Source organism: Choristoneura fumiferana, chromosome 12 (assembly GCF_025370935.1).
Source record: "Choristoneura fumiferana chromosome 12, NRCan_CFum_1, whole genome shotgun sequence".
Classification (NCBI taxonomy): Eukaryota; Metazoa; Arthropoda; class Insecta; order Lepidoptera; family Tortricidae; genus Choristoneura; species Choristoneura fumiferana.
The window spans coordinates 10,655,533-10,682,986 of NC_133483.1; the positions used below are offsets into that span (position 1 = coordinate 10,655,533).

A 27,454-nucleotide genomic window follows, 5' to 3' on the forward strand; every position below is an offset into this window, starting at 1 on the left:
AAATGTGTATGTATGATGTGCTTTAGTCATTATTAGCTATAATAAAAATGCTTTACTTTGAGATAAATAGCGGTACGCCACGAATATAAATTGCAGTTTATTACGTAATATTTTGAGTGGACTATTTTGATGTGCAATCAGTAATTTCGATGTGCTCGGATTTTTTGTTTTTTTTTTGGTGTGCGTTTAAATACTACCCAATAATTTATAGTCTTCACACGTCTGTCAGTATTAACACTTTAAAGTCGTGCAAAAGGAAGTGAAGAGCATTATCGGTGTAATATTTTTTGAGAACGCCACCAACGCACATACCTATCGAACATAACATACAGACGTAACTGCCATCACTACATGCATCATAACCATTAGACTCATTTCAGAATGGAGTATGTATAAATACGTACTTAGCAACAAGAATTCAAGTGTTTGCCACCGTCACTCGGGCGCTAGACACCACAAAGGATGAAGCGGTCTCAAATCTAGTTCCCACACTGTTTGCATTTCAATAGTTGTTTCGGTTTGTTTTGGGTGTTCTCTTTGTCGGTGGCTCAAAAACCCAGTTTTTAGTCTGAGACAGTTTATGAATTTTAAAATCTGATTGCTATCGAGGTTTCTGTATTTTGGTCGTTTCTTCCATGCGGCAATTTTGTAGCATTTGCGAGAAAATGCTTAAGCGTAAAAATGACATAGAATCCTTGTATCATGACAGATGACAGAGTTCTAGTATGAAGACAGGTCCAGAAATTTCTTCTTTGTTTTACTATAGATAATTATCCTTCATTTCATCAGAGACATCTGTTACGATTATAGTAAAACTTTGTTTGTTCTGTTACTTAACGCGTTCAACAAAATCAATCTTTTATCTAGCATGAATAAATCACGACATTCATTACAAAGCAGCTTTATCATGGTCAACTTCAATTAGAAAATTCGAGATTTCATACGAATAGAATGAATAATACAAGCCTTGAACTTATAACATATAAGGAAAAGTAAATCATGGGTTAAAACGTGACCAAGGTCAAAGACATTCACAAATTTAATGCCTAATATATATTGATGCCTAATATTAAGAATATTTCCTTTATTCATAACTGCTTCTTGTTAGCTAAATTATTTGCCTTTGCCAAAACATAATTAACTAAACTTGATTTATATACCTACTTTTATAACGGGTGAGAACCAGAGTTCAAGCCCTCTTATCCTGAGGGGAGGTCTGTGCCTTGCAGTGGGACATATTTAGACTACGATGATGATAATTTTGTAATACATAAATATGTATTATATCGCATAAAGAAACCGCAGTTTAAAACTTATAAATCTACATTTACCTTTGCAGATTCTCGGCATAATCAACATTGTCGTTTGAACTCAAAATAATCTTACATTTAACAAAATTGACTAAGACTAAAAAGAATCCTAAATGTAGGTGAAAATGGAGAAATTCCTTTTTAGGGTTCCGTAGCCAAAATGGCAAAAACGGAACCCTTATAGTTTCGCCATGTCTGTCTGTCTGTATGTCCGTCCGCGGCTTTGCTCAGGGACTTTCAATGCTAGAAAGCTGTAATTTTGCAAGAATATAATATCCTCAAAACTTTAAAAAAAAACTCGTACCTCAAAATAGATAATACGGTATTTGACTATTTTGTACATGTTTTGTAAATTAAAACTACACAATACCTGTTATCGAATAGAAAAAGAATTTTTAAGCTACCTTTACAAATAACAAAGTTATAAAGGTTTGAAATTCAAGATTAGACAGAGAAAGACATACTGGCATGTGACGTCACACGCCAGTACCGCCATACTTGCTGCATAGAGAAAAGCGTTTGAGAAAGAGACAGGTATATAGATTTTTCAAAAAATCACTATAAATCCAATTTTCAACCGATTTAAATTTTCTCTTCGCTAAACACTATCTGTTTATCTATATTTTGATAATAATATTAAGATATGGCAAAATCAGGAGTTGTCAAATACCGTATTCTTCTGATTGAACTTTACGATCATTACGTTATTGATTTTAGATAAGAGATTTTTTTAAAGTAGTGACGATATGTAAACTATGCCGACAAAATGGTATAATATACCTAAACTTGGAATATTCCGTACAAAATATATTTTTTTACTTTTTTTTTTTTCGTAATGACTACTGAACCCTATTTCGGGCGTGTCCGACACGCTCTTGGCCGGTTTTTTGTAATCACCTGCATTCTAAACTTGCTACAAAATGCACATCAGCCTATATTCAAAAGATTTCTAAAGCAAATAGGTGCGAAATTATTAAGGCCTCCATAAAGTCTTCAATTTATGGAACCAAGTGCAAGTTACGACGTGAACAAATCCGTTTTGAATAGCTGTTAATGCATCCACAGAAAATTAATGGTACATACACTAGTCAAGCAAGTGCAGTGATAAAATATGAATGCTGTCTATTAATCTTTGTCTGCGACAATATTAAAAGGTAGATTGCATTATTCTTTATCAACTGTCTGCTAATATATGCTTGAAAATACATAATCTGCTGGTGCTACAAAGTCTGGGGGGCTGAAGACAGACAAAATAAACGGTCTTACCATGTGCCTTCTGCTGATATATTTTGCCATACAAACGAACTGCGAAATCAATTGGAATACTTGGTGGCTACATGTTGGTACAGGCACTTTAGGCCGAATCCGAATGCTTCCATCCAATTTCTCTATCAAAAATATATTTTAAATGAAGCTAAAATTTAAAACTATTGGCACCTCTGGTACTGCCTTCACTTTCGAGTCCTCGATGACTTTCTACTTATTTCTTCTGTCTTCTTGAGAGGAAGAAAGAGGTTATTTTTGTATATTTAACTGTTTTTATGTTGGCTAATTATGTTATGATGACGCCTAAATGACTATTAATCTAAGACTGTAATAATACCATTTGAATAATTGATTGATTTATTTGTGTAAGTGCACCTACCTATAATAGTTTGATTTTGTCTTGCTACTCCACTAGTAGTTTTTTTTTTCGAAATAACAGGTAGTAGGTTGTTAGTTCATTGGTAAAATTTGACATTAAACTTTGTATACTTACAGTTTTTTCTAGTCAAGCTTACTTAGGCTTGCTGTCAGATATAAGTAGCATAATATTGACGGTAAAAAATAGATGATGCGCCAGAGAACCTCCCTTGTAGTCACTTTATTACTGAATTCAAGTGCTAAATACGTTAACGACGTATTCTGCATTAATTAAATCCACGTGAACTCTTGCTTATTAATAGCTATCTTATGTTAAGTTTATATCCGTGTACGAGCAAGCTAAGATGACCACAAAGGTCGTGGCCAGGATGAGATTATTGAAAGAATGATGCAAAATAGAACTGCAATTTAAATTACTTTAACATTAATCATTTATGGTTAGCCATTTGTAAAGTAGTATCTTCCAGTTTACAAAGTGATCTTCATCATAAATAATTGTACGTCTCTGTTTCTCACATTTGGAAATTGTTTAACTTTTTACATTGTACCAACACTTTAAAAAATTAAATCTTTTAGAAAGTTTTGGAGAAGAAGATGTAGGCATTTGTTTTTGTTAAATACATATCAGAAAATATACCTACGAATGTCTTACACCCTCTTACACTGTATGAAATAAAGAAAGAAATCTCTATTTGTGACATTACGAGAACATAGGCAAAGAAAAAAAAGTATCACAGTCGTATCAGTCTCTATAACCGATAAATAATGAAAATTTGGCTTAACAAGTGTAAGTTCCAGATTACTGAACAGGAAACTAGCTAACATATAGGTATATACTTATTTTTAACAAGTTCATGTGGTTAACTAGTCATTAATGTAATTTAAGATTTCTACATTTGTCCCAGACTGCACAAAAACTAAATATTCTGATGTTTCATTTTAATTAATTTAATACAACAAAAAACTTTTGTAATATGGTTGCATACAAAGTAAATAATATTTGTTAATTACAAATGAAAACGTACGCTTTCTGAGCGCAAAAACATGTAAGTACATATTGTATTAAAACTTGTTTGGATTATGGATTGTTAAACTGTACATGGTTTTTCAAAGTTACAAAAAGTAGGAATGGTGAGCTTTCGGTACAATGAACTAAAATATTACCCCATTTAAGGAGAAACCAAATATTTAATCAAATTCAATTGAGGAATCGAATATCTCAACAGAATGATAATAATTAATTGAGTCATTTTTAGTAGTGGAAAGGCCGCTGACACAATTCTAAAATGAGATTAAACAATTATGTCATCTAAATAATGGTCCAATTCCGAGTCTATACCGAAAACACAAATTGCACGCAAGCCACTTAACATGCAAAGTGCACCAGCGAATGTAGATAAAACTATTTGAGAAATCAACCAACGTACCTACCTGAATGATTAAATTTTGGATAACCTTGACTTTGGACTTTTTATGTCGATTTGTACACACGCAACTGACTTAATGACTATGCAAAAAAAAACTGAGGACGCTTATAATATCATCCACGTAGAAACACGTCAGGAGAGTTTGAATGTTAAATAAGTGCTACGAGTATTGAAGACACAACCGTGGGAAACCAAGTAATCGTCGACTTTAGCTTTCTTTACTTTTGAACCAACAATGTTCCAGTTGAACTTGGTAAAGAGTAGGCCTGTAAACCCTGACAAATGCAGATGCCCTAGCCACTTAGTTGTTATCCTTGTCAGTTTATAACAATGAACAGATTGTATCTTTACAAATAATCAGATTACAGGCGACATGATGAATTAAAAGTCGTGTATGTTCCGGAAAGATTCATATTTAGTCACTTGTTGCAGCTATTAACGTACTCAACAAAAAATAGTAATCAAAAATAGCAAAGTAAAAATTATTTCCTACAGTGATTGATAGGATAAAATTGTTAGTAAATGGCTTTACTTAAAGCCCTGCGCGCAGGAAATGGCTAGTAGTGCCACAACGAATTGTATAAAGGTAGGTACTGCGTAAAACCGTTTTTTTACTCTATTATTATGTGTCCCTGCATATACACGATACTATTGGCAGTAGTACTATAAGTTTCTAAAGCAGATACCAGTATGGATGGGTTTGTCTAGGGTCCTTAAAAACAAATATTAGCTATTATTGATGTCATAAGATATTATTCAAAAGAAAGTAATAATAATAAAGAAAAAGTAACATTTTATTTCGAAACAACAACTTTTTTGAATATATCTTCATTATTAAGCAATAATAATCCTCAGTCTACAAGCAGAAATGCTTATAAAGTCGATAACGTTATTTATTATGAAGTGGAATATTAATTCATTAAACATAGCTGTTATGAATTATTTATGTTGTGAAAGGAATCATCTAATCCTTATTACCTAAATAATGTAAATCCACGTAACCACCTAAGTTGACATAGAAAGTAAACTAAAATATGACACTTACATAAGAATTACTTCATAGGAAATAAAGTTTTAAACGGACATTTGAATAGTGTTAGCATGTCAGATGGTTAGATGTATATGTCGGCGGCCGATCGTAAAATCCGCTAGATCACGAAATTCCTAGGCATATCGTGAAACGCCGCCATTTCATGATATGCCTAAACGTTGGCCAGGCATATCACGATGTGCCTGAGAAATAATACGGCAGATCGATTATATTGATTATAAAGTATGAGTTCATTAGATAATAATATGATGACAATTAGATGTTGCATTTATTATAGTCACAGTTCATTTTTTGTAATAGGTTTTTAGATTTCGCAGCAACTCAAGCAACAGTTTTAGTAAAAGACCTAATCATTATGTCCTTACTAATGAACTACAACCGTTTTACTTTGCTTTTCCGCTGCCAAAGCGCGGGAAAGAAAAAAAGTAGAAAGGTTGTAATAAAGATAGGAGCCTCCTCAAAATAAAGCCTGAATCAATCAATTAGGTATTAAATAAGTACTTATCGTTCGTTATAGGATAAATACTTCATAAATTTAAGCATATCATCCTCCTTAACTAGGCGGTGTGCCTTTTTTTCTTTGATCTTTTAAGCATTTCTTTATTAATTATATTTTAATTAAGCTGTATAGCTAAGTACGAGTATATGAGAACAGAGTTAATAAAGGACCCATAACTTTGAAGGTTCTCCGAAGGTCCGAGACCAACAAACAAACCGGACAGTAAATATGAATATGTATGGAAATGAAGATGTTCCATCAGTAATTTAACAAGTCATCAGCATAGTTATAATGAGATATAAATAAGCGCTAAGCTAATGAAATATTGTGAAATGAGCTAACTTGAATTAATAGATTAAGTAACTTTTTTTAAGTTATTTGTTTATATATTAGATTTCGACATGCTTTTATATTTTTTAACTGTAACGTGCTTATAATTTTCAAAAATAAAAAAAAGTTTTCGGAAAAAAATGATTTTAAACAAGACAAGCCTTTTTTTCGTTGACTACGCTTGCAATGTCATCCAAACTGCAGACCCGTACCAAGCTCCAGTCGATGCCATTAGCTATGGTATAGTTCTGCCTGTAGATACGATCTTTGCCGAACCACACTTCTTTTGTAGCGCCCCCCATTTTTTTCACTTTTAAATCCTCAATAATATATTAGTCTCGCCTAATGAAGGCACTAAGGTGAAGATTTTTCTGGGCCTCATACCGCCCCCCCTCTAGGCCTCCAGCGCCCACAAGGGGGCGGTATCGCCCACATTGGGAAAGACTGTTTTAAACTGATTAAACTATCAAAACATAAGGATGGTCATATTGGCCATAGACTAAGAATAAAAAGAACATCAATATTATTATACCGGGCAACGATTAACGTAACATATCATTATGTTGTACTACAAAGCATGCAGTATAAAGCCATAGTAGCCATGAACTTAAGCTCAATCTCGCCTCACAATTAACCTTTAGTCCGTTCTGAATGAGCAATAACGTCATACGCAAAATCAAACGTTATAACCGAAACTAGTTGAAACTTATGATTCATCAACACTTCCGTTTGTGACGTCTCATTTGATTCTTAATTTGCTTTTAGAGATCTTTGTCCAACAAACTCTTAATATCCATTTCTGTACATTTAAATGAATACCTACTTAAGCTGATCATGTCCTTTACTCTTTCTGTTGTTTTAGGGTGGTTTCTTATCATTCCAATCAGGGATGTTACGGAGCTCCGATTCCGTTTCCGTTAGGTCGGAACTTCCGTTTGATTTAAACATCCGTTTCGGTTCCGGTTATGTTACTTTTGAAACGGAAGTTATATCGGATGTTAATGCTTAGCGCGGCGACTGGACATGAGCGGCGTACATCACCCCGCGACCACAATCTAATGACAGTTTTTGTATGCGAAAACTACCATATGATTGTAATCGTGAGTGTCTGAAACGTTACGCAATAGACTCTGGCTCCGATTCTGGTTCCGGTTCCGTTTTCGATTCCGTTTTTGGGTCCGATAAACTACATTGAAAACATCTGGTTCCGCTTTCGGTTCCGATTAAACCATATCCGTTACATCCCTGATTTCAATGTTGAAATCAGTTAACATAATTGTTAACTTAACCCATTTGTACTTCAGTGAATATTAAAACTCTCACACCGAGGGTTACGTAAATTTTTTAAGGTACCTACCTATGAATATGCATTGTTAGCAAATCCTAATAATAATAATTTATATTTTATTGATCAAAAAGAGATTGTACATAATTTTATGAAGTCACTGACCACTGAACTAGGTATAAACCTGTATCTCAGTTGTCAGCATCTACTCCCAAATTCATTACAAAGTGAACTGTTTCAAGATAAAAGCTAAATAATTATCCTTATTAAATAAAATTATATAAGCTTACAATATTTAAATATTATTGAGATTAAATCATGTAATGGTAATCAAACTGATGTGTATGTATAGAAATATGCGGGTGTGTGTATGTAGAATGTGATGTATAAGTGATGATAATGTTATATGTATAATTGAAGTGATTAAAATTTAACAGGTCGTAACGCATCGTGGGGTCATTTAAGATAATTACCTACCTACTGGCTGCTATGCCAGAAATAAGTCAGTATTTCTATGAAAGACGGACGTAAAATTTTAAGATTTACTGACTTTTATTGCTGGCTGTGCTTTAAAAACTTCTTTGTCACCCTAATAATTTTGTTATCTATGTGCTTATAACCTTTTTCAAAAGCTTAATTCTTTATTCTTAACCTTCTGAGTAATAAGTTGTCATTGTCAAACTCGTGAATATTGACGTAATCTACAACTTACGGGGAATTCCCCTTAGATATCTACTTCCCTTCAATAACGAATGTAGGATGACCATGTATCCGGTAGTTATTGGATTCAATAAGATAGCAAATTGTAATTAATAAAAAAATTAGCTGATTGCCAAGACTTCGCCTGTTGAATTCGATTTTAGCTGGTAGTTAAATTAATATTTTGTCAACTGCTGATCACCGATTAAAAATCATAGTGTATAAGGGTTCCGTTTTTGCTAACTGAGGCACTGAACCCTAAAATTGTACGATATGGTAGGTATACTCGTATATTATTTATTTCATAAACACGTTTGATGGTACCAAATTTACCTACGAAATCTGAAGATGTGGCTACAAGCTATGAATTTAACTACACGTGGACCTCAAAATTAATCATTGACAGGTGTTCTGTGTTTAAATTAACAAAGACCTTTTTCCTTGAGTGATTGATGTTCTCATTATAACATCATTAATGTTTTAGTGTTATTCGAATTATAATAAAATCGTGCCGTAACGTTTTGAAAAAAAACGGTTTTTCTTAGTTTCCGATATTCTAATTATAGTGATGACCCAAAGAATTTGATGCGCAAAAGCTTTACTTTGTTATGTTGTTTTGCACAAAGTCGAATTTACATTGAAAAATCTACTTAATTTACAGCCGAATGCAGGTAGTTATTTTTAAAGGACTTCAGAATAAAGAGAATCTTCTCGAATCATAAAATCCTACTCCTAATAATAATAGACCATAAGTAGGAAAATTTGTGTAGGTATGTGTGTGAGCTTATTTGTTACTCTTTCATGTTAAAATGTTTGGATGAATTTCGATGATATTAGATACAGTTCATAGTCAACTACATAGAGATCGATATTAATTCGGCTTTATTGACTTAACATTAAATTATGGTTGGTTTTTTGGAGTCTTTTTGTATTTTTTATTTCAACTCCAAATTTGTTACTTTTACGGGTATCCCGTGAAACCATATCGAAAATACCAACTGAGACATGGATGCACAGAAAAACCAGAAAAAGAGACCAGCACTGGGAATCGAACCCAGAACATTAAAGGTTTTGAAGTGAATTATACCATGTTTTTATCTTAATCTAATTGTGTTCCTACTTATAAAAATATTGACTCCGATCTGAAATAAATTTATTTATAAAAAGAAACATGATCTGAGAAAGTTTTTCCGGTTTTTGATATAATCGATTTAGCTGTATTTTAAGTTATATAATCGAGTTCAGCTAACATTTTAATAAGTGAAGTATACTAATATTACCATAGATTTTATTTAGTCACAGACTAGATTTTTTTTGAAACAGAAATATTTTTAAAATTTTTGATATGTTTCCTTTATATAACGTCGCTCTTACACGACATCATTTCTTTATGGAAACTCGAAAAGTGGTAGAAACAAACATGATATTTTGTATATGTTTCACAAGTCGATGCCAATAATTTAATTTAACATCAGCGGTCGTAAGCTATATCTTGGCTCTATGTTCGTAGCTTTAATAAATTTAATTCACATGTTGTTGCTTACATTTTAGGTTGACGCGGTAATTGTTGCGCCTAAGGTCGTCGGATTCACTAACCAATGATTAGATTCCGATCGATCGAAACAGTATTTCATCCTTTTGCTTGGTCAAACTTCCGCATTCCGACTCCGAGATACGGTGCTGATAGACCAGCATTTTGAGCCGATACGTGTTTTCCTGTTAAAACATGAGTGAAATCGTGAAACTTCTAGGCTTTTGTTTTACACGACTTTGTTTACTTTGTCGTGCACCTAAGCATAAATTTATATAAAAGAAGAAGCTAACTAAAAGACTGACGGACTGACATATATACTCATTGGACTACGGGTTCTAGGCTAGGAGGTTCAAATTTTGCATAGAGTTTTCATCATATAAGCGTGTCGAGTACTCAGAATGGGGTTTTCGATACTCAAACCATAAAGGAGAGAAATAATTAATTAAGTGCTACATTAAAAAATTGCAACTTTTGTAGCTACAGCTGACAAATTGTACCTATAGTGTTGTTAAAAAAAGCAATCACTTATAGGGGCGAAATAAGGGATGAAATGTTGAACTGGTAGTTTCAGAAATAAGAGGAGGAGATCAATTAAGTTTGTAAGTCTGTTGTTTGTTTGTTTGTTATTTCATCACGTCTAAACCACTGAACCGATTTGAATGAAATTCGGTACACAGATATTTGAATCCCGTCCCGGGGAAGGACATAGATAGTTTTTACCCCGGAAAATTGCATAGTTCCTGCGGGATATCGATAACCGAATTCTACGCGAACGGAGTAGCGGGTAACGGCTAGTGTTTTATAAAATACGTCACAAGCGTCACCGATATGAGTAATTGGTGTCACAGGTTTAAAAAAAACAGTTATTTACTCTTTTATTTATTTTAACGCGAAGGAGACACACAATACCAATTTTTTCAACGTCAACTCGTTATATTTAACGATACAACTTTGTGTTCCATTGTAACATCTTGCCTCACAGCACAACATCATTGAGGCAAATGCGTTGTTTTAGTCAAATGTATGGTAGTCCATTGTGACCCTGCTGAAGCAAAGTATGCCAAGTGCAAGTCATTTGCAATTACCGGAAAGTTTGTGACTGAAAAGAACTTTGTAAAATTCATCATGTACAAGTAATAAGCGTTTCTGCTAAAAATTGACGATCCTTTTTGACCCCCGATGCAAAAAGAGGGTGGTTATAAGTTTAACGTGTTTATTGTCTGTCGCATAGCTATAGCTCCCAAACGGATGAACGGATTTACATGCGTTTCTTTTATACGAAAGCTGGTTTAATCAAGATGGTTCTTAGCTGAGTTCCATTAAAATCGGTTCTGGTGTTTATGAGATATTGCATTGAACTTTGAAAATAGGGGGTTTCCAAACTTTTATAAGTTGTTTTTTACCAAGATGAGTTCTTACAACTCAGAGACGACGTAATTTGGTGCTCACAAAGAGGGTACAGTAGACGGAGCCGTTAAGCATCAAAATTACTTCAAATTTATCAAAAAGGAGGAGGATAAAGGAGTAATTTATGTATATTTTGATTAAAGCAAGTATAAACCTAACGACAACGGAGACGTCACTAGACGAGAGACGGGGAGAGATGGAGCGACAACCTGGTTATAAGATCGCGGGATCGTGGTGGATGCGGAAAGCACAAGAACGGTCTGAGTGAAGAGCCTTGGGGGAGGCTGTGTCCAGCAGTGGGCGTCTTGCGGCTGAAATGATGATGTTGATGAAGAATAAACTAAAGTTTTATATCTAAATTTAAAAAATAATTGTTTTTGCAGTCTGTCTAAACCATTAAAGTAATAGTTAGGTAAAATGAACCATAAGGACTGACGAAAAACGTAGAGCGAATGTAATGGTCGGAAGCTGCAATGTGCCATTATCCTTTAAAAGGGATTTCAATGGTCATTCCTTCTCCGCACACTGCTCTTCTCTACAAGTGTCTCTTTGTGCCATACTAATATTATAAATGCGAAAGTGTGTGTGTTTGTATGTTTGTCCGTCTTTCATGTCGAAACGGAGCGACGGATCGACGTGATTTTTGGCATAGATATAGTTTATGGGCCAGAGAGTGACATGGCTACTTATCCCGGAAAAATGCACAGTTCCCAAAGGAAAACTGCGCGATAACCAAATTCCACGCGGGCGAAGCTGCGGGCAAAAGCTAGTAATAATATAAAACACGGTCCTGATTGATGTCTAGGCTCAACGCTAATAACTTTTTCGTTAAATTTCTCCGACTCTATGATAAAAAAAATATCACTCCACAAACAATCATGAAGAAAACGTTGACAGAATGTGACGTTTTGTGTAAAATTTTCGTTAAATTAAATTTACTGTGTAATGTTTTAATTGTTATTAATTGTGTGTTCAAACAGTTCAGAAAACAGTTGTTAAGGTATGTAGTCAATTTGATACTGTTTTATGTTATAAAATCTGAAGTGTAGGTAAATAAGTACATTTTAACGTACCTAGAGTAATTTTCACTTCAGTCGTACACTGTTTTTATTGATTGTGTTGAGGGGTGACACTCTTTCCGGGCCACTTCTTTCCTCTACCGGGATGGAAATACCGACCTTGTTTTTCGTGTACACGCCCATAGAAGCTCACGTCAGTTTCTATGGGCGTGTACACAAAAAATAGGGTCGGTATTTCCATGTCGGTATAATCCGGGCCGGGAAAGAGTGTCACCCGTGTCGAGATCAAACATAGAAATACAATGTAAAAATATAAGTGTAGTGAGAGTAGTATGTTAAATATATTCAGTAAGTTCTTTTGAAACCAAAGCAACTAAAACAATCTGTTCCTGTTTCAAAAGTATAATAATTATACCCGTCTATCCTTTTTATCCCCGTTGTGTCTAAAGATCTTGCTTGCTGTCCTTTGGGAAAGGGCCAGTACAGACGGACTGCATTCCAACTGCAACGTAACCGCAACTGCCGACTGCTCACAATTTTTTATCGCAGTCAGCGTGCAGTTGTGCCGACTGCAATGGAACTGCAATGACAAATGTATGGGCAGTCGGCAGTTACGTTGCAGTTGGAATGCAGTCCATCTGTACTGGCCCATAGACGTTTTTCTGCCTCAAGTAATAATCTGTAGGTTAAGAATCACTGCTGTTGACCCTAAATAAAGCACTAATCACGGGCTCTTTGAATACCAACTGACACCTCGAATTATACGAAGAAAGAAAATAAATGCTCCACAGAATATCAATGGCTCCTAATGACTCGAATGATTGCTCAGAAGATAGGATGCAAATTGCAGGTCCTGTTGTTGCGTGTCAAATCGGGTAAAGAAAAGATGCCGCAAGGATGATTATTTCGATTTGATACTTTGAATTATTCAAGCTTTTAGTGACTTACCCCCTTATTCATAAACGACAATCAAACCTATTTTAGTTAAAATGCCATTAAAATTCGTTTGTCCTTATCTGTCACTTCGACATTTGTATTTGTTAGAAAGGGACAAAGCATTTATTAGTTAACATAGGCTTGTTAAGTTTTATGAATAAGGGGGTTATTCTTTATTTTTAAATTAAACTTAAATATTATATTTTTATAAATCAACACGAAAGTAACGATACTTTACGGTAATAATGTCGATTTTTATGCTCTTGCCATTGCTATGCTTTTTTGAGCAATTTTGGTACCTGGTATATTATCAACACTATCTACAAGATGTTCTGCCAAAAGAACCATTGAATTTCATTTAATTTTAATGATATTTCTTTAAGTTTGAGTAGCAACATTTTTCAATCGAAAATGTATCATGAAGATTTAAAATATTTAGGTTAATATTTAATACTGTGAATTCCAATTTACCTATTTTAACTTTAACAAAAAGAAAATATCTTCAACTAAAAATTTAAAATGTTTATATATTTTTAATAGCTTCTGAAATTTTTTAACTTTTTTTTCACTTACCGCAACAGCGTAAATGGTAGCGAAACGTAGCATCTTGGTACAGCACTAGTCTCACTCGGGCGCACAGTGAGGAGCCACTCTTGCGCATCTCGTATATACCGCGCAGCCTCCGGTGACGTCATACGTCGCCAGAGACGCAGCTTACAACAGCGTGCGCATCGTAAACAAAAACGCAATAAATTAGATTGCTCTTAGGTTAAGCTGCATGCTGAAATGTGCGAGGATACATTTAGGGGAATGTGTTTGTCATGGACCAATAGAAACGCTTGGTTTAGGTACCCATCCTTGCTCAGCGCAACTCTAGTGAAAATACCTTAGCGAAGCGTTTCTATTGGTTCATGAGAAACACATTCCTCGCACGCAACGTATACTTGCACATCTCTGGTGGAACGAAGAGTTACGCAAAATAAGTAAAAATGAAATGCGTCTGGCTTTAGCACCTTGATATCACACAATTAGCTCTATCCTAGAACCCTAAATTCTACTGTTCTGAAAGTCTTTATCACAACTGAATGACAATTGTTATGGAATCTTTTTGTGTTTATAGGAATAACTCTCTTCCGAACATCAACTCATACAAGTCTTATGCGCTGCATAAAGACAGGAATAGTACCTAAGTTGTGAGTGCCAGAATTTTAGATCGAGCGTTGGGTGTTGACGCTGGATGTTGTGGTATTTATATAAAACAAAAGTTAAACCTGGACTAAATACTGTCATTTTCATATAATATTGTAGGGCAGGGCGGGGCATGTTGAGCAAGCGGGTAAGTTAAGCATTCGAAATATCTCCAAAACTAAACACGCGACGTTGGAACATCAAATGGCGGAAAGTGAGGTCCGGGGGAGGGGAACGCTTTCCGCCATTACCTGTTGCCACGCGACGTAGGAGTTGGTGACACACGTCATTTGTTTTTTAAGAGTTAAAAAGTAAAAAAAAATAACTGTGGTATTTTACTTCTAAAATTTTGAAAACAGATGTTTCAGGCATCAGGTAGGCATAAGTACTTAGTAAAGTCTATTATGTTTTAATGCGTATGTGGTAGGTATTACCAATTTTATTATAACCTAAGATTTAATAAAAAAACGTGGCAGGGGGCTAGTTGGTCAGTTTTTGACGGGGCAAGTTGAGCATTTACTGATTTAACTGATTACATGTTCGTTACAAAGAAGTAACAAATCTTGTTTATTGATCTCATTCTAGTATTATATTACGATAATAGTAAGTGTTAATAACATTAGTAATTTTAAGTTTATCTACATTACTAGGTAAGGTACCATGACAGGCAGTTCCTGAGTCCTGACTAATGAAACCTGATTCCGGGGTCAAAAACTCCGTTAAAATATGTGATTAAAAAACCGATAGTAGTTTCTTCGTAATAAAGAAATACAAGCAATAAATAATGATGATTTAATTATTTTTCTTCATACAATTCCCTTCGATCAAAAAAATTCAATGTTTACCTTTGTTCACTTTAAAGCGATTTTTTGCTAAACAACACAGAATATCGAAAATCTGTCTGGGGACGTTTATCCCCAGATAAATTTCCTAACAATCAAAACGGATATCTTGTTTCTAACGCAAACCATCACGAAAGTAGGTACAAGACGTTAATTCCAAAATTGCTCAATGTGCCCCGCCCTACCCTATTTCTCATTATTCAGAAAATTGTAGCGATTGACAAAACTTTTAAATATTTATGCTATTTAAATATCTACCAATTGCCAAAAAACTGCGCAAAACAAAATAATTTATTCATGCCCAGTCTCTACGCTGACTTATTCTTTTCTAACAAGAACCAGTTTTGCGCATCTTTACTCTTGACCTTACTTCGTCGTACATTGATAATTGTTTTCAATAAAGTTTCTCGTGTTACTAGACGGTAATGGACGAGATATTGTTTATTATTGTTTTTTCGAATTAGTTGACCCTTCTAACGTCTCATGTACAAAAGCTTAAATCCAGATTTAATTTTATGGTTAGGTTAGGTTAGGTTATATTTATTTTAGAAATGATAAAAAAGCTACTTGCATAGTAGGTGTGTATGTCAAACTCGCGCAGGCGTTTAACGTCCAGCTAATTTAATTAGTGCTTCATTAAAGAATAAGCTCTCTAAATGTTTTATTTCTAAATGCTATTATTCAATTTCAGATTTTTTTACAGACAATTTAAATTAAATAATTAGTTTTTATTAGCATTGACATACTTGAAATCTCTTTTTTTATATTTTAATTATTTCTTTTTTTGTATAAGTACCTATATTATTTTATTTTAATCCTAGTTTTAATTTTAATTTCATCTTTGATTATTGTACGCCTATCGGCAAAACATAATGTTGCATGCCAAATTTTTCCACCACTGTAATCAGTTATACATATGTTTACAAATAAATCACTTTGACTTTGACTTTGATTGTGTTTAGGTATATGAAAAGCAAAGTTATTTTTTGCCAATCTGTGGTTTCTGAACCATTTCCTTTACGTGGACTTTACTTCTTGCCACTTCATAGTCACAGTAATAACAACATTGATATATATATATATGATTATTGTATATATATATATATATATAAATATATATATACACTGTGTCATAGTTCCATATCAACGGGGTGTAGGTAGGTAAAACCGCATAGGTACAATTATGTAGGTTTTAACTCCCACGGTTTTTGAAAGAAAATACACTTACAAACTGTTGTATCTTAGTTGTGTACTGTGTTTTTTTACGGTTGCTAGAAAAAAGGGGGTACGGGACACTTCAAACCACCAGGCAGCTTTAAGAATTTTTCAAATAGAACTTTCATTCATTTAGCGGCATAGGTTGAGAAATTTTTAAGTAAGTACTTAAGTACACATTTTTCATCGTCTACTTATTCTTGATATCAATGTTGTTATTCTGATATCAATAACTAACCGCACCACATGCAGAATTTGATAGAAATTGCAGAACGTAGGGGTGTCTTTAAGTCCGGGATCTTTTATGCCGTCAAAACACCCGTATAATTTATATTCAAGGCTGTATAATTAAATGACAGTAAACGGTTACCCGGGCCTGCATTCAAGACCGTTAAAGTGATATTGTAACAGCGAGTAAACGAAATTTATAGGATTTACGGAAAGTTCTAAAGATTTAAGACAATGCAATGCGAATTGCATTTATTTTTATCGTGGTGTAAGTAAATAAAGTTTAGAAGCTTAACTATGTAATTACAGAGAAAGATCAAGCTTTACATCAAATCCAGATTTAATCTAAGTACATCTCACTTTTTCATACTGGTATAGCCGCCACCTTCAGGGGCGGATCTACAAAATTGTTGAATCAGTGCAAAAGTAAGTTTGGATGCACACACCCCGTCCCCCCTGCAATTAGCAATAAATAAGTCTAGGTATTTATAACACGAAATTGGTCACCCGAGGTGTGCACCAAAGTTTGCCTCAGCTCCCTCCCCTCTCAAACCCGCCCTGGCACCCTGGCATCTAATAGGTCAACTATTAGGTACCTATACTACCACTGCCGTAAAAATTTGTACCGCGATAACGCGCGATATCACTTCAAGAGGAGCGAATAGGCTGTCAGCAACTAGCACTTGTTTTTTTTTATAAAAAACTTTCATGCTATTTTCGTGCAAAATATTTTAACGAGGTAAATATCGCCGAGTAAAAAGCTATTATTAATGTCTTTTACCAGTAAGTTTCCTAATTTAGGCTTCCGGGTACTTAATTTCTTTTAACCGACTGCGCAAAATATATGCTCTTACTTTAATTGTGCGACTACGAATCAACTTTGTATAGTCACCTGCATAAATATCGATTACAGCGCGTGCAGGGGAGCGTGCAAAAAATATCTGACACGTCCTACTGGCCCTAGAAATAGAGTCGTATCAGATATTTATGCACGATTCGTTGTGTCAGACTAGGTGCTGGTGACTGTACAATTTTGTACGAAGCAATCTTTATCTTAATTAATCTTGAGTAAACATGTTTAAAAATGAAAAAAAACACACAAATATAAATAATAGGGTCAAAAAAAAATAAGAACACAAAATACAAAAAAAATACGAGTACCTACTTATATGTTTGTGCCCGAAATAATATAATAAATGTTTAAGAGCCAATATTCAATTCCCGAATAAGCCCGTATTCTAGATACTGCTCTACATAGGTACACCCTGGTCTGGACCTAATCAATGAGGGCTAAAAGATAGGCGAAATATTGCTAGATGGCGTTAGTATCGTGAGGTTTTTTGACGTTACAGTCTTGCTTGGAATTGGCTAATAAATAAATGACCTGTCTTTTAGCCCTCATTAAACGGAACTCCTTTGCTTACTGCTGACATATAGGAACAAAGTACATTTTACGGAAAACCCTGAACAAAATCTATGTGTGACATATTATGGCGGTCATTTAAGTCCAATATTTCGGTGGTAATATTCAGTCATACCAGAAATATTACCACACATTTATTCTAACTCACTGACCTTTACCAAATTGGAAAATCATTGGTATATTCGCGGAAATAGCTTACGTAGCAAAGTAATACTGCTAACAAATATTACACACCCTAGTTCCAACGCTGGATTCGAACCTGCATCCGGTTCTACATATCAATGTCATTAGACCATTGCAGGTAGTCATCGGATATTTATTGCCTAAGACGTTATAATTGTTACATAATTGAATGCAGCTTTTTATACATTATAAATAATTATAATAATTAGTAATGTTTTGGCCTAATAATAACTGACTTACAACCGTTGGTGGCTTCGGGTGCGAATTTCAATGAACATTTCTGTAAGGAAACAATCGCGGCGAAACAACCAGCTGCCAAGCAATACAATACAAATAGGTGCTCTTCATATTTAGAACACTACAAATCAGTATAATCAAATAATAAGTAAAAAAACAATCTGCAATCAGATCAGCAATCTAATGATAGGTTTCCAAATTTTTTGCAAAATATTTAACAAAACGAAATTATCCTACTAATGTTATAAATGTAAAAGTTTGTGAAGATGTTTGGATGTTAAGATGTTTGTTAGTGAATCACGTCTAAACCGCTGAACCGATTTGGATAAAATTCGGTATACAGATAGTTTGAGTCCCCGGGAAGGGCATATGGGATAGTTTTTATTCCGGAAAAATCCATAGTTCCCCGGGGCATAGCGATAAACAAATAAAACGCAGGACGGAGTCGCGGGCAACGGCTAGTACAATATAAGTTTGATGTTTATGGGCGGTGGTGATCTCTTACCATCAGGAGACCCACTTGCTCGTTTTCCGTCCAGTCGAATAAAAAAAAAAAAGTACCAACCTAACTTAATCTGTTCATGTATTCATTATGATAGAGTCATTTTTACTATGGTTCCTGTGACACTTGCAATGGAGAAGTTTTGTAACCCCATCGAGAGAACAACTGCTACATCCTAAGTATATCGCGCGTCCTGCGTCCTGTATCGAAGTTTTGTTATGCCTCCGAAGTTATGGTTATGAATCCGAAGGAAGTGAGTTGAAAGTTGTACATTGCATCCAAGTTGAGAATCCTCGATACCGTAATGCAGAATGTGATGTGGCAGTTATTCTATGTGACGACTATAGATGAAGCTAGGGTGATGTCAACAAGTTCTATAATTTTTTATGAAGATTTACATACTGTCAGACAAACCACCGCAAAGTAACTCTATCTTAGTCGATAAGCGCATGTTAATTCGCTAGTCTTTTTAAAAAAAAATAGGTGTGCGTGTGAATTAAGTGCTTAAGCGCTTTATTGTATTTAAATATCTTGTTGTTAAACTGCATTGTTTTGATAGATCGCCACATTAAAATATACATACTCTCTAAGCTCAAACTCATGTAAGTACGTAATGACGTATAATTTAATATCCCATATACAAGGTCGGTGCTTCGGGATTCGTACGGTACGACTCGTACCTTATCTTTCCTCGGAACTTGCAGCTGAGTCAGGAATTTAACGTTGCAAAGTATTTTTATTATGGTGAAACCTGTTTACATCACTAAAACATTCCTGTAAGCATGACGAATTTTGGTCTTACCAGGTTGACATTTTACAATAAAGCTTACTCATGGACTTTTTCCTTTTCACATCTAGCATCCACATCGTGTACCTATCTACCTTGTAAACAAATTAGCAATCGCTTTAAAACCGAGATAATAGAGTGAGAGATAGAGTGAGTGTTTAAATAGAGAAGAATATGGCCATATAATGCCTAGTCGATCAAAAATTTGTTTAGGTTCTGCCGTGGATTCAATAACAAGGTTTTTATAAACGTCATGAATTAGGAATCCACGCTCTAATTTTATTTGGGAAACTTACATAATATAAAACGTTTACGACGCCGTTTTCTTTTCATAGAGCAGGCATACAACTCGCGTCCGTATCGCATTCGATATGCGAATGCGCGTCGACGGCGCGTTTAAAAAAAGGCGGTGTGCAAAGACCTCAGAAGGGGTAGCAGTAATAACCCTATTTAATAAACACTATTGCTAACATTGTTTTGTTCAACTAATTAGCGATTATCGCTAAGCGCTAAGCGCCCTTAGTGACGCAAATTCAGGTGCGTCCTGGGACTTAGCCATACCTATTGTACCTATATAATCTTCACGATAATTACCAACGTCAAAATTTAGCATGATTGCATGACACCAGAATAGGTGTTTCTTTGATTGATAATAATGTTTAATATCTTCCTGTAAAAATCGATACTGAATTAAGTTTATTGTTTTACTATTGTTAGAACTTCATGTACCTAGATTACAAGGCGACCACATATTTAACACTTGCTTATTAAAAGATTTGTAATGACGGCTTTTTAATGATGTGTTATTTTTTTTAACATGTGCCTAAGGACACGTTTAGTAATCCATGTTCTACTTATGACTAATATTCGAATTGACTTCAACTAAGTAGTATAACGAGACTAGGTACTGTGGCGGCGTCCAGAAAGGAGTCAAAGTAACTTGCCGTACAACATAGGGCCAATTCGGGCTACTAAGTAGCATAGTATGTAGGTAATTGGCGACAAACTCTTCCTGTGGTTGATTGAAACACTAAGCTAACATAACATAGCATAACAATACGGTAGCTTCAGTGCCATTTAAGATTGATGTCGTGAACATAAAAAATCAAAATATACTACATCCGTTTTCAATAGTTGAAGTCATGCCCGCTAATGATATGCCATGCTCTGCGGCTTACGCTCGCGATCGTCGATTGTATCGCGATGATCAGCACGCAAAGTTCAAGGATAGTTCGTGGGACACTTCCAAACGTGAAACGGACAATAGCTCTCTAAGTTTAAGATAATGATCTACAGAATTTCCTAAAAGGCGCGTATGTTACATTGATTAAGAACTATCATTAAATGTCCCTACATACGGCTGTAATTTTTTAGGGTTCCGTAGTCAACTAGGAACCCTTACAGTTTCGACATGTCTGGCCGTCTGTCTGTCTGTCTGTCCGCGGCTAAACTCAGAGACCGTTAAAAGTTGTAATTTAGCATGAATATACATATTATTATCAGTCACGCCGACAAAGTGGTAAAATAAAAAAAATGTTAAGTACCTACCTCCCATACCTACACGTAATGTGTCGTGTCGTTGAATAGGTATTTGAAAATGAATAGGGTTACATCAAAAAAAAATTACTCCGGAAGTTCAAAAAAATGTGTCCCCCTCCCTTATAACTTTTGAACCGGACATGAAAAAAATTGAAAAAAAACACGGAAGTTTGGCATGATAAAAACTTTGTAGGAAAATTATTTTCAACTTACCTTGCAAACTTTTTTTTAAGTTTTTGTAAAAAATGGTTTCTAAGACAAAGTTCCGTACCTGAGAAGCAAGCTGCAAGCTGCCACTTTAAAAAGTAGCAATTGCAGTGTTATGCTTCTCAGGTAGGGCAGTTAAGTTAAGGCAAGGTCGGGAACTACGGAACCCTACACTGAGCATAGCCCGACATGCTCTGGACCGGTTTTTTTTTTTTTAAGGGAGGCAAACGAGCATGATCGAGGGTCATTTGATAGGAAATGGTCACCACTCACCACCGGCAATGAGTGCCAACAACTCAAAGAGAGCCGTTGGTCTGTTGCCAGAAGGTTGCCAGCCATTAAAGAAAGTATACTTAACCCTTTTCTTATCATCTTCCAATAGCAACATCACAGGTTAGATATTGAGAATTTTCGTTACTTACAATCTGTTTGAAAATGCCTACATCAAATTAGAGTAGAACACACGCAGACACTAATTTTACGTCACCAATTATTTTCTCATTTCCTTATCTCATGTAAATTTATTTTTAAGCCAGACCAGATATATCTACACAAACCAATTCTCAGCGTCAGTTCCGCTGAGAGCTTGCACAACTATATTTGATTCGTATCTTAGTTTTTGTGTTAATCTTCCGTAGAATGCGTTTAATTGGACATTATTAACGCCGGGGCTCGCAGCAGTAATTCCGGGCGAGATAACGTAACGCCTAGGGCGGATTCTTGATACCAGATAGTCGATTGTTTCCTTCATTCATACACGAAGTACGACTTACCTAATATTTTTACTTTAAGCACCTATACAAGGCGTGTAAAATTGCCCCTGGCCCCTGTAGTAATAGGTAGGTAAATTCAAAGTTCCGAACTGTTTTTAACCGACTTCAAAAAAGGAGGAGGTTCTACGCTCTTCTGAGGTGGTCCCATTGTCACCAAGTCCAGATCTGATGATGGAACCCTGGGGAAATCGAGGGCAACCCTCAAATTTTATAGGCACACTTATGGCGATTTTGGCATTTTTAGAATTAAGATAAGCATTTACTCGTACATTCAGAAAGTATCATTTGATGAACTGGACCTGATGAAGAAGACCGTAGATGGCCAATGGGACTCGTCAAAGTTAAGTTATGCTCGCGCGTCTATAAATGATCATGATTAATATGCCTAGATAAGCAACTAAGAAGAAGCTTTAAGTTAATGATTCTTTTGAACTGATCTGATGCTGAAGCCGGAAGGTAGGCAACGGAACTCTGTTATAAAACAACGTAACTAAGCCGTGTTTGAGCTTAACGGAATCGTTGTGAGATGTACTTTGGCTACGAATTACTAAAAAGTGAAAAATGAGCAAGTTTTTTATCAAAAATGTAAACACTCCAAAAAAAATTTTTAACAAAAAATGGAACCGACTACAAAAACCTTGAAAATATTTTTCTATGTACCTCTAGCTTAAAGTCGGTGCCTCAGCACAATACAATACAATACAATACAAAGACTCTTTATTGTACACCAGACATAGTAAGCGATACAAAAAACAGATAGGTACACAGAGAAAAAAAAATTACAACCCACACACCCACGACCCAGCAGGAGTGATTGAAGCCCAATATATACCTAGTATGTACCTAGGTGAGGTAGACGACTATTGTTCCACTCCTGCTGGAAAATATTTTTAAGGTTTTTGTAGTCGATTTCATTTTTTGTTAAAATTTCTTTTTTGGCTCGGTTTTACTTTTTTGTTATTTTTTTAAAATAAGGTCCTTTGTTTTTAGTAAGCCGGTTCAAAATGGGCAGCAACCAGTCCGTTCGCTCGACGCATTTTTCGAGGCCGCTTCCGAAACCCCCGCAGTTCGATGACACCGAAGACAACCACATCAGCATCTCCAACAAGATGGTGAGACAAGAGCCCTGCTTAACGCCACATTTTATTTGATAAAAAAATTGAACAGCATTATTGGGAATTTAGGACCTATTCTATAGCCACACAAAATAAATCGCTGCGGCGCGCTAGCGTAGTTTTTTACTCGACTGCCCGAAGGAGGGTTATGTTTTTCGAGCGTATGTATGTATGTATGTATGTGGGTATGTATGTCCATTTCTTTGGTCCTCACTGCAGCCTAAACAGCTAGACGGATTTTAACATATGAGGTATCATTGGATTCTTCATACATAACTGTCGGAGTGACATAGTCTATATAATACTTCAAATACTTCAATATAGCGTCTGCGAAAAAAATATGGCGGAGGAATGAAAAAAAATATTTTGTATTGTAACAATTGGGTATCAAATGAAAGCTTATAATTAGCCCATTCTAAATATATATGGGTTATAATACTTTTAATCTACCGTTTTCACATAAATATCAAAAAAGTGTATAATAAAACATTAAATTTAAAAAAAAACCCTGACTGCCAAAAACTCTAAATTAGATGTTGAACTTTAAATTAGCTACTGAACAGAGTTCTAGACCACTAGACTTATTTTCTTCCGTTTAGTTTTGGCAGTCGGGTTTTTTTTTATTTAATGTTTTATTATACACTTTTCTTACATCCTTTTGCACGCAGGGTAAATCGTAAGGATCTAACTAGGCACCCCGCGTTGTTTTTCTGTTCTCGGCGTTCGTGTGTAATCACTAACTTTGACATCGAAAAAATAGTTAGGTATGGATCCTGATACAACAGGTCATAAACTATTGATTTAAAACATATTTTAATCATATTTACATAATATCTACTTACTAGGTTTATGGGTTTTGAAAGTTAGTCGAATTACACAATTTTTTTGCGTTTTATTTCATATATTAAGTATTTAGTTGTCCTACGCAGTAAAAGCAGCGGGTGCGCCCCGCCCCAGACACTTTTGGGGGCAGCAAAATTTCACAACAAATAATAATAACTAATATGTTTTATTATATTTCCACAGATACTTAGTCTTTTAATTTGGAATAGGTACCTATCTAAATAAGAGGATAGTAAACAAAATTTCTTGTTTCGATCTACAATATCACCAGGTGGAGCGTCTGGTGGAAGACGCAACGATAGCTGGTGGGGCCGCGGCCTCAGTGCCAGTGCCCCCCATGCCGCGGGGCGACTACAAAGAGAAAATTTTCATGGAGAAAATGAAATGCCTGGACGAGAGCCACTCTGAGAGAAGCAAGTGAGTCCTACAGCAGAGACATAACTAAATACAGGATTTCTAACTCCTACAATTGTTTATAAAACAAACTTTTATACGTATATATTCCCTAAAACCCTATTATAATACAATAATATTGTATAAGTACCTAACCACAAGGCCCGGATTGCTGTAACGGAGCATGTTGAGTTGCGTTAGTGTGTGGTCTCGGTTGTCGGATGGACCACACCACAATTCTGTAGCGCGTGTGTAGATACTTGTGTGTAGATACTTACTTAATAACAGGTACCCGTCCAAAAATTTAAAATACTAGGTACAGTCAGCATCAAAACTAGCAGATCGCTTTTTTATGTTGTCGTTTTAACACATTTGTCAAATTTGTATGGTGTCAAGTACCTACGTTGCTGTAAAACGACAAAGTACAAAAGTATGCAGCTACTTTTGATGCTGACCGTACAACCTCGTCGACCGAATTTATGGCCTGGTGATTAGAGAACCCGAAAACTAATGTATACCTATGAACAAATTGAATAAAAGCTTGTAAAATGACGAATGCTTGTTCTCGAGTTTTGGGTATTCAATAATTTGTATTTCAGTTTAGTTTCGTTAAATTTATTATTTATTGGTACCCCTGAGGTAGATCAACCCGTCTGTCGAACGAAACGGGGAAAACAGTCTTTTGACAAAATTACAGTAAGTTGAATAATTTGTAGTATTACCCCCAGGCCCGGCAAATTTACGAACTGTTCTCAAGCCTCGCTTTAGGACTAAGTCAGTTGGTGTCAACGCATTCACTGCCATGCGTCGGTGGTAGTGAATGCGTTAATTTGTCCCGTGATATTTATTTACTTAAAATATTGATTGCTCACCATACCATAATTATGTTATAGGTAATTTAGCTCAGGATTATGCATTTTATTTTAGAATATTTGTTCTAAAGCTGCATCTTTTTAGAATAACCGTGGATGATCTGAACTCGCTGGCGCGTCGCATAGAGATGCGGACAGCGAACATGATCGCGCTGGACCCCGTGTGCGCGGAAAGCAAGCAGAAAGTCATCGACTGCTACAACGAACGCGACGCCGTCGCGGACGTCGTCAAGTGTTGGAACACTATCGGTGAATGACATACAGATTAGGGGTATTTAACACTACCATCTTTTAACTCCAAACAATGTCTGTTAGCGCGCCGTGCTTTTAGCGCATTTATTGCATTCATTTAATCCCTTGCTATATCATTACTAGTAAAGCTTTCGTTTTGAAACTCAACATATTTGAGTATTTACTCTATAAATTATAGGTACCTACAATGTAGAAACACGATTACTTGGTTCGATAGAAAAAGATCCCAGTCGTCTCTAAAAAACAAAATAATCCCTTGGTAAGGCGTAAATATTGCGCTGAGTTTTTAGGGCTCCGTAGTCAAAATGGCAAAACGGCTTTGCTCAGGGACTATCAATGCTATAATAGAAAGCTGTAATTTTGCACGAATATGTATGTTAACTGTGCCGAGCCGACAAAATGGTAGAAAAAAGTCTTTTTTTTAGGTTACCTCCCATAGACGTAAGTGGGGTAATTTTTTTTTCTCATCCAATCTTGTAGTGTGGGCTACGGAACCCTATGTCGGGCGTGTCCGACACGCTCTTGACCGGTTTTTTAACTGATAATAAAACTAGATGTTTTCTATCGCCTACACACGTTAGGTACCTACCTACATTTTTTAAATAATGTATTTGTTTTAAAAATACCAAAAACGTGCCTAAATCTTGAGCCGCCGCGCTTCCCCCTTATGCGCTTCCCCGCGGCGTGCTGTTTCAATAGATTTCAATAGAGCAGAGATCCTTTGACTCAGAGATCCTCCTTTATGCGCGTCCACTGCATTGGAATCGAGCCGTACGGAGCGTACGGATTTGATGCTTTGTATAGATTTCTATGGTACTGCGCTGGATCGGCATTTCTGCACCGGAGAAATCTATACAAAGCAACAAATCCGTCCGCTCCGTCCGCTTCGTACGCTCCGATTCCGAAACAAGCACGCCGCGCTCGCACCAAGCCGTACACCCGCGCGACTTAGCGATGCCACTTGTGTTTCAGGTGCGTTCTCAAAATGCGTGCAAGAGGCGTCGGCGACACGCCTGCGCGCGCGCACGGCGCGGGACGCTCGCGAGCACGCTCGCCGCGAGCGACACGTCGCGCACGCTCGCGAACATGCTCTGCGCGAGCTCAGGCCGCCACAATCGGTGGAGACTTAACACTATTGAAATTTTCAATCAATCAATCAATCAAATACTTTATTTACATAGAAACATGGTGTACAAAATAGTTCTTAAATATTTATTAGGTTTCACATGCTCTGTTGCTAGGACAATACGTAAAATACCTACAATTTAATGAAATTAACAAAATAAGTAAAAATAATGAATGTAAAATTTTAATGTCAAGATACAAATACTAAGGCTCAATAATTATATAATTTACAAAATAGAATGTCAATTTTAAATTACACTAATTTACTAGCTTACATAATCTCTCGTACTAATTTGTGCTTATTTATTACAAGTAGGTATGACATCCTCACTTTTGCATTTATGATGTTACTAGCTGCCCGCGACTCCGTTTGCGAAGAATTTATTTAACGCTATCCCTCGGGAACTATGCAATAATTTTCCTGGATAAAGCTATCCTATGACTTACCCAGAGGCGGTTATAGCTTATGTAGCACCCGTGTGCAACGGTGGCATAACGCACACCCTTGCACCATAGGTAAAGCAGCCTCTGGTGCTTCCCAGGATCTCAAACTATCTCCATACCAAACATCATTTAAATCGGTTCAGTG

At 35.7% G+C, this 27,454-nt stretch overlaps 2 protein-coding genes across 3 annotated transcripts in view; one reads left to right on the forward strand and one right to left on the reverse strand.

Moving 5' to 3' along the window:
• The window catches only part of LOC141433286 (uncharacterized), a 28,068-nt gene extending 14,250 nt beyond the window's left edge, over positions 1-13,818 (reverse strand). The window contains exon 1 of the mRNA XM_074095257.1: positions 13,715-13,818. Coding sequence (XP_073951358.1) covers positions 13,715-13,747 — 33 coding nt within the window. The 5' untranslated portion in view covers positions 13,748-13,818. The remainder of the gene's footprint in view (positions 1-13,714) is intronic.
• LOC141433288 (uncharacterized) lies at positions 12,057-27,105 on the forward strand. Of its 2 annotated transcripts, none has more exons than XM_074095258.1 (5): positions 12,057-12,186; positions 23,256-23,377; positions 24,495-24,640; positions 25,574-25,737; positions 26,713-27,105. In XM_074095258.1, exons 2-5 carry the CDS (start codon positions 23,270-23,272, stop codon positions 26,868-26,870), a joined length of 576 nt encoding a protein of 191 aa, XP_073951359.1. In that variant the 5' UTR covers positions 12,057-12,186; positions 23,256-23,269; the 3' UTR covers positions 26,871-27,105. The 2 variants fall into 2 exon arrangements, with proteins under 2 accessions (XP_073951359.1, XP_073951360.1); XM_074095259.1 differs by lacking the exon at positions 12,057-12,186 and adding an exon at positions 13,788-13,865.
• Positions 27,106-27,454: the final 349 nt, after the last annotated feature.

What these genes read in the sequence shown, in the direction of transcription:
- LOC141433288 (XM_074095258.1), top strand. Translation starts at nt 23,270, where the DNA reads ATGGGCAGCAACCAGTCCGTTCGCTCGACGCATTTTTCGAGGCCGCTT. An exon ending in AGCCACTCTGAGAGAAGCAA is followed by an intron (nt 24,641 to 25,573) that starts GTGAGTCCTACA and finishes GCATCTTTTTAG; the next exon opens with AATAACCGTGGATGATCTGA. An exon ending in CAAGTGTTGGAACACTATCG is followed by an intron (nt 25,738 to 26,712) that starts GTGAATGACATA and finishes CTTGTGTTTCAG; the next exon opens with GTGCGTTCTCAAAATGCGTG.